The sequence below is a fragment of the Ursus americanus genome, chromosome 12, assembly GCF_024610735.1.
Source record: "Ursus americanus isolate L20-20 chromosome 12, mUrsAme1.1.p, whole genome shotgun sequence".
In the NCBI taxonomy this organism is placed as follows: domain Eukaryota; kingdom Metazoa; phylum Chordata; class Mammalia; order Carnivora; family Ursidae; genus Ursus; species Ursus americanus.
Window position 1 is genome coordinate 13,672,837 of NC_142138.1, and position 12,165 is coordinate 13,685,001.

The 12,165-nt window shown below is 44.7% G+C and overlaps 1 protein-coding gene across 1 annotated transcript in view; it reads right to left on the reverse strand.

Annotated features, from left to right (window-relative positions):
* FYB2 (FYN binding protein 2) overlaps window positions 1-12,165 on the reverse strand; it is a 137,610-nt gene that overhangs the window by 90,771 nt on the left and 34,674 nt on the right. The window contains exon 4 of the mRNA XM_045802237.2: window positions 10,406-10,439. Coding sequence (XP_045658193.2) covers window positions 10,406-10,439 — 34 coding nt within the window. The remainder of the gene's footprint in view (window positions 1-10,405; window positions 10,440-12,165) is intronic.

A 12,165-nucleotide genomic window follows, 5' to 3' on the forward strand; every position in this document is an offset into this window, starting at 1 on the left:
CCTTGCAAAGGCTCTTCCCGCCACCTGTAATGCCTCTGGATGGCCAGCTCTCTCTCAACCATCAGGTCTCCCCTTGCAGGTTGCCTCCAAGAAAGTCCTACTTCCTTTTCCAAATAGCCCTCTTCCCCACCAGCTCTATCTATATAACCTTTTGCTTTATACCATTCTTAGTAGTTGTCCTCCTCTTTAAATCATTTCATTACTTTTTATTACTTTAATTTTTTCTCTTTTGCTCTGCGATCTTGTAGACCACTCACTGCTGGGTCCCCCATAACAAATACAACGCCTGGCACATTATAGGCTCCTGATTGTCTGGATCCTCCTCTGATGTTCACAGTGATACTGAAAACTCCTACAGACAGACAGACAGATGATGTCTCATCGTGAACATTTTCACTGAGCTCCTCCTCCGTGCCAAGCACTGTTCTAGAATATAAAAGCAAATAATAGCCAAGGTCCCTGAACTCAAGACTCTCACGGTGTAGAATAACAAAGAAAATAAGCCAGAATAATTATTATTTGAAGCATTCGTAAGTACTGACAGAAGAGTTAAGCAGGCCTCTGCACGGACCAGATGGTACCTTGGGGCAGGAGACACAGGTGAGGCTGGGGAAGTGGACATGGAAGCTTTTATATCGCCTTACATTTTATTATTTGCTTCTCTGTCCTTCTTCCCAACTAAAATGTATACTCACCAGGACAGAGACTTGTTTTGTTTTCTGTTATATTATCAGCATCTAGAACCTCGTCCGCACATAGCTGGGGCTCAATAAACATTCCTTGACTAACCGACAGACTGAACGAATCCCGCATGATGAAAGTGAGCCATCAGCTAAAGACCTGGGAGGAGATCACTCCGCACACAGGAGGAAGCAAACATTTGTACTTGGTAAGAACGTGTTTGCTCTGTTTGAGGAAAGGCCATAATCCAGTCAGGGGGCCGCAGACAGTGAACAAGAGAGAGTACAGAGTAGCTAGAACACGTAGGGGTAAGGAGTTTGGGTTTCTGGATTTTATTCTAAATGTAAAATGGAGGCAAAGTGCTCAATGATTAGTTTGATTAAATAACGATCGAATGGGGGGATGAAAGAGAAGTGCCTTCCAGGATGGCAGGACAAGCTTCTTGGCAGTGTCGCTTGGAGCTGAATGCTAGACTAAAAAGAAGAGGACAGAGAAGCTTTCGTGAGAGTCTGTGTCTTCACATGGCAAGAGCTCTTCCGTGATACGCAAGGGCAAACAAGGACTCTGATTGTCCTAATTATTTAGCTTTAATATTAGAAGGACCAGGTACTGGACATGCAGATCAAGGCGAAACGTACAGAGGACAGAGCCTAGGAACGCTTTCTTTATAGAAAAGTTTATGGAAGGTGGTATCATTTTATCTGTCTATCCTTCTCCCTCAATCTGTCACTCAACCTGTCCATCACTTAGTCATTAAATAATTACTACTTGCATGTGTAATTCCTGGTGGTGAGAAAGGTAAGAAAGACAATCATGGAATTTAGAACCTAACAGATAACCTCCAAAGATCGCTCATGTTGGGAAAATTCTGAGACAGGATAGTATAGTTGAAAACCCTTATAACTATCCAGTCCTGAGTTTACCTCCCAGGTTAGCTCTGCATTATCTTATACTTTAGGGCAAGTCATGAAACATCTCTGAGCCCTTGGTTTCTCATCTTCAAAATGGGAATATTAAATTTTGCCCCCTAAGATGATCATGGGCTAACAGGAGTCTAACAGATGTAAAGGGCTAAGCAATGCCCAGCACAGAGCCTATTCAAAGATGAGTTTCCATTCAACCTTTCCGAAGAAACCAATGTACAAAAAAAGGCTCCAAGTCTGCAACTTTATTGCCTGATTTCTTCCTAAGTCGTGAATTTTTCCCGGCTTGTCATTTGAATGCCACTAAAGAGAAAAGGTGAGACTCCCCTCCCAACACTTTGATACTTTAGCTCCACTCTGGCCAGGCTCCCTCACACAGATCTTTCTGCAGACAGAAAAAGAAATCCTAAGACAGGAGAGGTATTCAAGAACACCTGCCTGGCGAATGTCTAGGTTTCATCTGTAGGGCAGGCCATAAGTCTGTGAACCCTTGCCCTCCTTTGTTGGGGGTGAAGGTCCAACCTGAACCCTCAGGAAGGCAGCCTGCAGTGCTGGCTGACGGGTGATGCTCTGGAGCCCTGCTGACCAGGTCGAACTCTGCAAGGGTGATGATCCGGCTGCACCATCTTGGATCCCTTAACCTGACTCCATGGTCCGAGGGTTGGCTAACCACCAACTGCGTGGGGTGCTTGTGGTTGCGAGTTTTACAATGAGAGAGTAGACACTAAGTATAGGGCACAAGCCTTTGTCTATGGTAAGTGTTCAATAAATAGAATCTATAGGTGAATTTCTTTTTAAAGACAGAATCCTTGAAAATATGAAAGAAGACCCCCAAATAAATGTACTGTTCTTGCCACCACTGCTCTTGAAGGGACAGACCAGATGTGCCCTTCCTGTGGTTTCTGAAACCCAATGAAAAAGGGATAATAAGAATTTATTGAAGTGGCTTGAGCTGATGTCACCTGAATATTCTAGGTCTAAAACTTCATAAGGCACAGGCTTAAAAAGTTCCGTCTTCATTCTTGCCCCGTAGGGATTCAGTTTAGCACACGGGATGCGAGGGCCCGCACTCACCTCCCAGATACCATCATGAGGAACCTGTTTTGCTGTTGGTCAATCAGAGCAGGTCTATACCAGTCTTGACTACCTGTATGCAGCCTTTCGCGAAAGAGCGCCGTGGCTCCAAACAACTTAAAAACTAGTCCTGAGAGGTTCTGGCCTTACATGCAGAGAGGCACACGGACGTGCTTGTTTTGTCTAAGTAAAAACCAATCTCAAATAGCTTTCAGGAAGGGTCAGTCTTGTATCGGGCACTGATGATGTGCCAAGCACTACACACGTGCTGATGCCAACAGTGATGGCAACAGCCAATCACCTGGCAATGGGCTTATGCTGCTCTCTTGCCCTCCTGTCCCACTCTCCACAGCTGACCCCGCCATCACTGCGTTTCCTCCAAAAGATATCTTGAGCCCCTTCATTTTTTTTTAAAATCTCTATTTCTACCACCTTGTTCATGTCAAGTGATTAAACCTCTTTGCGACATGGCTCCTCATCTAGAAAACTGGATCTCATCTGCCTCTTAGGATTGTCATAAATGGAGTCATACACTTAAAGTGCTTAGAACACCATCAATAGGAGTGCCCACTGCTGTATTTATCGTTACTGTTTTGTCGTGGCAATGGCTTCTGAAGCTGCTTCTACCTGTTTCCACACTAAGTTTATTATTTACGCAGTCTCCAAAGTGATCTTTACAAAATAAATGTCAGCTCATGTCATTCCCTGGTTTAGAATTCCTGTGGTTTCCCAGCGTATTTAGAGAGCGGCATCTAAATTCCACGGCTCTCAAGACCACCACCACCCCACCAGCGCACTGTGCTGTAGCGGTTGCCCCCGTCCTTTCTGGTTCTCCCCTCGTGCAGACACAGATCTCCCTGGCACATCATCAGTGCCCAATACAAGACTGACCCTTCCTGCTGTAGCCATTCCCTCTCCTGGGATGTCCATCTCCTAGACCTTCTGTGACTGGGTCCTCGTCATGTAGGTCTCAGCCCAAATGTTGCCACCTCAGGCCTTTCCCGATCGTCCCGTACTTCCTTTATCCACACGCTCCGTCCCCAGTTACTATCTGAATGCACTTTAAAACATTTTCTTTACAGCACTTAGCACCATTCGAATAAAGATTATTTTGCTTTACCACAGTCGTGTTGTTCTGTTACTCTCAATATTTTACTTGAATGCCTTGGGTAAGGCATCTCTTCCCATTCCCGCAGGATCCCGCCCTCTCTGTGGTCTAACGCAGGTTCCAGACGGAGTCACATAACCCGCCCAGCCCTAGGAGGCATTAGCGTTTTTCACTCGGCGGGGGGTAAAAATACCAAAAACACAAATACAAAAGCATGTTCCAAAATATTAGGTTGAAAGATATCATCCAGAAGACTCAAAATAGGCTTATATTATCTTTTAAAGACTAACATTAAGATGAAACATAAAATTAAAAAGTTCAGGAGAGAAAATGGTGGACTCCTGAGACCCACCCATGGGCCCTCGTCCGAGAAACACTATACTGTACGAATCTTCTCTCCTGAAATAAGCAGGCTCTCTCTTCCTTAGTGTCTGAGTTGGAGATTTCCTGAGTCAGGACTACCCTCTGACACTTCTTAATGGGAGAAAAGCCATATTTATGGCTAATGAATAAAATACTAGCCGACTCTGCTAAGTACGGACAGAGACCCTGCGCTAATTGCTGCCCTGGGACTAACCTGCTTTGCTCACACGAATAGGGGCTGCTTATTCAAGAGGGATGCCAGCCAGCGTGGTTTGCAGGAAAGAGTGATGACAAAGAATAATCTCCGAAGCGTCGTTTCACTGTTGGTAACTACTGAGATATTTATTCCAGAGGTAACGAGGGATGGAGAGGCTAGGGGTCGAGGACACCAAGACTCACTGAGCATCTTCTCTACACTCCATGCTTTATGCACTTTATCTCATTTAGTCTTCATGACAATCAATGAAGTACTGTTGTGTCCACTTAACGGATGTGTGTATCCAAGACCTAAGCGGTCATAGGTGTAGAGGAGGGGTCTGACTCTATGCGAATCTGACTCCAGACCTGTGCTGGTTGCAGGACCCAATGCTGCTTCTCATATTTAATACAGGATGTGAAGAGGTTCAAAAGTGAAAGAGAAAGAAAAAAAACAAAAGTGAAAGTGGCTACTGTACATGAACTGAGTTTCTAACAAGATGATTAAAAACATATCCATAAAAATACAGCTAAAACGTAGACTCCTCTTTTGGGAATAATGGCTGAAAATGATGAAAGTTTTATTTAACAGGCTGTAGTCCTTAGATGTTTTAAGAACTGTCAGGTAAGTGAGGAGTAAAGACCCTGTCTACTCTACCAACAAGCAGATCTTGGACAGATGGCTGGGAGTCTGGGGGCTTTGGTCCCAGCTCAGCTTGGACTTTTGAATAAACAAATGTGTGTGTGCACATATGTGTACAGGCATGTAAGATCCTTTGTCTACTCTGTACCCTGCTATATTCTCAATGTATGTGAGAGGGCTTGGCATATGGTAGACAGTCAATAAATCCATGCGGAAAGCACACTGATGAATTGTTAGACACTACATCTGAAACTGATGATATGCTACATGTTGGTTAATTGAATTTAAATAAAAAAAATATGTTCAATGAATAAAATCTGCCCCAACAAGGAAAACACATTACTTGCTTAAGCTAACTCATCACTGCTGGCTACAGTCCCAACTCCTCAGCACGGCACCTAATTAACTGTAGGGTCCAACCGCATCTCTTATTCTTCAGGGAACTAGATCCTCCTCAAAGGATTTTTGAAGAGATCAAGGCTCTGAGCATGGACTCCTGCCTTCGGAGGCGGTTATACAAAGGCTAAGCAAGCGTTATGGAACACTCTTTAGACGCTCTGTACTGCACTCAACACTGTGCGATCATTTTGCATTTCACATCACCACGACTGTAAGAGTTAGGTCTGCTCAGCCTCCCATTTTACGTATATGGAAATTAAGGTTTGCAGAGTTGAAGGCTGTTATGTAGGCGTTAAGTGGTAGGGCTCAGATGAAAAACCCCAAACTTGTTAATAATGGCCAGGTCCCCTTCCAGTAATGAGACCCAAGTATTCTCTTTCTAATCTAATATCTGCACTGAAGATTAATACCACGAACACGGGAGATGTTCTTTCCAAACAAGCGCCGGTTTCCACGGAAGTTGTATCTATGGCTGCTCAGAATCATGGCATTTACTTGTTAGGACTAACTCATCACGGCAAGTGCGGTCCTCTCAGCACGGCGCCCAACTAACATCAGGATCCAACCTCCTCTCCTATTCTTCCACATCAGAATACTTTGTGTCTGTTTCTCCTCCACTTTATTACTCCTGCCTTGTTTTCAGTCGTGTTCTAACTCTATACTGAACAACCGTTGGTCCGTCCATCATCCATTAGCCAATGATAAGTCAGGAACGTGGTCATTTCTGGGAACAATGCCCTGCCCTCACCTACCATACAGTCTCACAAAAGGGAACAAATAAGCAAACCTATCTAATTCTGACGCATCATGCAGGAGACATCTGAAGATCTTTCCTCCTCCATGAAGCTGCCCCTAAGTATCCCAGATCCTTCTTTGCCTGTTTGGCTTTGTACTCTTACAACATCATGGCCCGTATCATAACCGACGTACAACGAACCTCATTTCTGATGATGGTTCGGTTCTTTTTTTTTTTTCTTTGAAGATTTTATTTATTTATTTGACAGAGACAGCCAGTGAGAGAGGGAACACAAGCAGCGGGAGTGGGAGAGGAAGAAGCAGGCTCCTAGTGGAGGAGCCTGATGCAGGGCTTCATCCCAGAACGCCGGGATCACGCTCTGAGCCAAAGGCAGATGCTTAACGACTGCGCCACCTAGGCGCCCCTGATGATGGTTAGGTCCTACATTGTTGGTGGGAATGCAAGTTGGTACAGCCACTCTGGAAAACAGTGTGGAGGTCCCTTAAAAAGTTAAAAATTGAGCTACCCTATGACCCAGCCATTGCACTACTGGGTGTTTACCCCAAAGATACAGACATAGTGAAGAGAAGGGCCATATGCACTCCAATATTCATAGCAGCATTATCCACAATAGCTAAATCGTGGGAGGAGCCGAGATGCCCTTCAACAGATGACTGGATTAAGAAGTTGTGGTCCATATATACAATGGAATATTACTCAGCCATCAAAAAGAATGATTTCTCAACATTTGCTGCAACATGGACAGGACTGGAGGAGGTAATGCTAAGCGAAATAAGTCAAGCAGAGAAAGACAATTATCATATGATTTCTCTCATCTATGGAACATAAGAACTAGGAAGATCGGTAGGGGAAGAAAGGGATAAAGAAAGGGGGGGTAATCAGAAGGGGGAATGAAGCATGAGAGACTATGGACTCTGAGAAACAAACTGAGGGCCTCAGAGGGGAGGGGGGTGGGGGAATGGGATAGGCTGGTGATGGGTAGTAAGGAGGGCACGTATTGCATGGTGCACTGGGTGTTATACGCAACTAACGAATCATCGAACTTTACATCAGAAACCAGGGATGTACTGTATGGTGACTAACATAATAAAAAACATTAAAAAAAAACAAAGTCAGTGTGAAAGGACACAACAATCCAACTGCCCTTCCAAACAAATCCCTTAGGAAGAAGCTGTCCCATTAGAGACTCGCCACTGTTTGCCAATACTTGCCCATCAGGCAAGTTTGTCCTCCATGTGGAAACAGACTGCTGTCTTTGATTAAAGCGCCAGAGAAGAAGTCTGCTTAGTTCAGAGCCAAACTGTAGGAAGGACACCTATCTAGTCATACACTACAGTCACAGCACATGTATAGTCATGCTGAGATGCTCACAGAATGCGAGTCCCGAGGGAACCAAGACTGGCTCAGAGCACAGAATTACATCCCCCCTCAAATTGCCACCCTGGGGCCCATGTTCATTGAGTAAACACTGAAAATCATTGCCTTAGTTGTCTAAGTTGTTTTTTCTCTTTCACATAAATGCACATAGAATGTGTCTTCACTGACCCGCCCCGTACTGTCATTTAACTCTTCTAAACGGGCAACTAAACTAGGAGTTCCTGGGACACGTGAACCATGCCCAACACCACATGGTCGGTTCCTTGGGGAACTAGATTATCTTATCTAGTCCTTGGCAGACAAGAACCTCCAAGATTTGGTTCCTGTCTTCCTCCACAAGAGCATTTTCCCCATTCACACCACCCTTTCCACACCAAGTCTATTTACATACTTCTAATTTTCACCCTTGAGACCGGCTTCCTTACACCTCCTGCCTCTGACTCAGCACCGCTCCCCATGTTACCCAGTGCATGTCTATCCTTAGTACTCACTGCAAAGGTTTCCTTTCCGGACCCCTGCCCTTTTTGAGGTCAAGTTTTGGCATCCTCCCACTCTGCAGCTGGGCCAGTGACTTACTCTGACCAACAGGATGTTAGCAAATGTGTTATAGCACAGTTGAAAAAGTGTTTGTGCAATGGGGATGGTCTTGCTTGTCACTGTGGCTGTCGCTCGTTCCTCGGCTGACTTGCTGCAGGGTGAGACAGCTGGTGCGATGTCAGGTTGCCCCACTCATGCCGGCCGCGGCAATCCTGGATCAGCGGCTGCAGGCTGACCCCCTACACCTGAGTACCTCTGGTCCAAATCAGCAACTGCCGAGGTAGTCTGCAACATACCAGCAGTACGGCGGAGCTCAGCCCAGAGCAGCGGAACCCACACTCCTGCCGTGCGCTACTGACATGTTGTTGCTTATTATGTAGTATGATTGTAGCAAAACATAGTGGACATATTTTCTATCAAGGCTTCACGGGCCCTCCCAAGGACAGGTGATCCCTCCCGTATTTGTGCAACCTCTACATCTTGTACTTTCGTCTATTAGAAAACTTAACACACTCTACTATTATAAACATATGGTACATACTATGATTATTTGTTGTTATGCTAACTTCTTCTAAGGCCGACCTTCTTGAGAAAAGGAACATCTTTGTGAGGGAGGTGATGTGACAAAATTAAAACACTTTGGGCATTCCTGTTAGTACAGCCATTACGGAAAAGAGTATAGAGGTTCACAAGTCAAGCAGAGAAAGACAACTATCATATGATTTCTCTCATCTATGGAACATAAGAACTAGGAAGATCGGTAGGGGAAGAAAGGGATAAAGAAAGGGGGGTAATCAGAAGGGGAAATGAAGCATGAGAGACTATGGACTCTGAGAAACAAACTGTGGGCTTCAGAGGGGAGGGGGATGGGGGAATGGGATAGACTGGTGATGGGTAGTAAGGAGGGCACGTACTGCATGGTGCACTGGGTGTTATACGCAACTAATGAATCATCGAACTTTACATCAAAAAATAAATAAAAATTAAAAAATAAATAATTAAAAATTAAAAAAAAAGAGGTTCAATTAAGAATTGAATGCCATGCGATCCAGCACTCCTGGGTATGCCTCCAAAGAAAATGAAATCGGCATCTCGAAGAATGACTGCTACCCTCATGCTAACACTGCAGCATTATTCACAACAGCCAAGATACGGAAACGACCCAAGCATCCATCAACAGATGGCTGGATAAAGAAGATGCAAAGTATATATACAATAGAATGTTGTTTAGCTACAAGAAAGAAGAAAATCCTGCCACCTGGGACAACATGCTGAACTTGGTAGCATTACGCTAAGTGAGATAAGTCAGACAGAGGAAAACAATTACTACATGGTATCACTTATACATGAAATCTAAAAAACCAAACCTTGTAAAAACAGAGTAAGTCATAGTTACGAGGGGCTGAGGGGTGGGTGCATTGGGGAAATGTTGTTTAAGGGCACAAACTTACAACTAGAAGATAAGTAAGTTCTGGAGATCTAATGTACAGAGAATGATTACGGTAAAAAAAATATATAATGTATTATAAATTTTAAAATTGCTAAGAGATTAGATCTTAACTATTCTCAACACAAACAAGAAATGAGAATTATGTGAAGTGATAAAGGTGTTAGCTGACTCTACTGTAGTAATCACACTGCAATCTATAAATGTATGTAACTAACACTATACTTGTATACCTCAAATTCACACAATCTTATGTTTCCATTGTATTCAACAGAAAAAATAGTTTGGGGATACAGGGGTTGGAATCATGGTTCTGCAAGTGGCCAGCCTTTCTGAGCCCAAGTGTCTTTAGCTATAAAAGGACAGCAGCAGCAATTTTGCAGCCTTGAGGAAAGGAAGTGAGAAAATATGCATCAAGTAACCAGTTCAATGCATGAGACATCGAAGGGCTCAACAGATAGTATTTGGTTGAGTGAATTAACGAACTGACACTTCCGCGGCAAAATGCTCAGAATAAGTACAGCAAAAACAGAAGGTCCTTTGTCCCATTACCAAGTCCTAACATCACACCAACTGCCCACAACATTCTGTAGCCTCTAATTCGATTTATTACTATGGAAGCTGATGTTTCAATTTACCGAACCCAGCTGTATAATAAATAAAAGTACCTCCGAGGACCATCTTTGCAACTTAATGTCAGCGCAGCAGTTCAATGCAGTTTATTTAATCTCGCCTCTAAAACAAAAGTTGCAGTTTGTTGCTTGTAAATCTGTTCTTCCTGCAACCCTTCTGAGATATGCAGACACCTGGCTGGTGCTTTTTGCCTGCTCTCGGGCTGGCTAAGCGGCCTGTCAGAGCTCCCCGCGCTACGCTCCCCCACAGTTAAGAAACAGGCACTCACCTCTCCGGAGGCAGGCCGCCGTCTTCCACAGCTGCTGCAAGAGCAAGAGGCAGAGTGAAAAGGAGCACAGGCGGCAGCCTGATGAATGTGAACTGTGTGCATTGCCCTGACCCCAGAGACAAAATGAGCGGCAACTCACTGATGCCCCAAGCCTCACCGCCCCCCCCCACACACACCCAGGGGACCCTCCGTCCTGCGGTTCTGCGCTTGCCACACTATATGGTGCTGCTTTACAGATACGATCTTGATCTTTCGGGATAGACGTTGACCTTCTGGAGCCCAGAACTTGTGTGTGGGGTTCTCTCTTTAATTCTTGTGTCCATCACAGGGCCCAGGGCAGAGCGTAGCTGCCCGACACAAGCTTACGATAAAGATAACGGTGCCTTTATCGAGTGCTTAGTTCGGGGCATTGTTTAAACCCTTTCCGTGACTCATCTCATTTATCCTCACAAAAATCCCGTGAGATGAGGGTTACTTATCCCCGTTTTACAGATAAGGACAATGAGGCTCAGTGCGGAACGTGCCTAAACTAAAATCGCTGGGAGTAGGGGAACTGGGATTTATGAAGGCCATGTTATTACGGAAGACTTGGTGCATTGTTCCACATTCTCTGACAACCTTCTTCGCTCTCCGAGAGAAGGTTTGACGTCTGAATTATTTAAAGTTCACAAAAATCATACTTAGCCCTCTCGGTTATGGAGGTGGCCAAATTATTATTAAAGTATACTAATAAGAGAGCTCTTTCTTTTTCTTTGCCTTTTTTTTTTTTTTTTTTTGTAAACCAGGCAAAGAACTTTTTTAACTTTGTTTCAAACTTCCCAGGCTTCTTCAGTTTAATTACCCGCAAGGAATGAATAGTGTCTAAGCAAAAACTGAAAAGCGCGGCAGTGTCCAAGGGGCTTGGGCTTAAAAATACTAGAGATCGAGAGTCCTTCAGATCCATGAACAAAATTTTAAAAAGCAGTCATCATATAAAACAGCAGCTCCCAGTCACTTCTTCAAGTTTTGTCTTCTTCAGAAATTGACTTAATTCCATTTGCTTCATTCTGGAAAGCTTTGTCGAAATTCTCTACAAGATCTGGACTTTCTTCCTCCTCCTCCTCCTCTCTGGTGGCAAGTGGTGCTTTTCCGTCCATGCGATGTGTGGGCAGAGCTTCAGCCAGGCTTCTTCAACTAGTCACTCTGTGCACCGAGCTGGTTTAAGACACTGGGAAGCATTTCTGCCAGCTGCTTCCTCCCAGCACGGCCTGTGATGGCGAAAGCCTTCGCTGCCCCCGATGCCTGAACTTCAGGCTTGGGAAAAGGGATCGCAGCTCCTTGTTTTGTGAACATACTCACTTCTGCAATACCCAAGATATTGTTTACCCTTAACTTCTTTAAGGAGGACTAAGGTTTTGGGCACCTGGGTGGCTCAGTCGGTTAAGCAGCTACTTTTGGCTCAGGTCATGATCCCAGGGTCTGGGATTGAGCCCCGAATCGGGCTCCCTGCTCAGCAGGGAGTCTGCTTCTCCCTCTGCTCCTGCCCCACCCCGCTCATGCTCTCCCTCTCTCTCAAATAAATAAAATCTTAAAAGGGGAAAAAAAGGAGAACTAAGGTTTTATCATCTGCTGTAACTGTTCTATGAACCACCTTCTTCCGGCAAGCTGTTCCTTTCCCACCAATGCACACCTGGGCTTGCAGTCTGGCCAGTTTCTCTGGTTCATGATGGTTTCTCTCATCTTGGTGGAGCGGAAATGGGACCGCAGGGGACTAGGGCTGG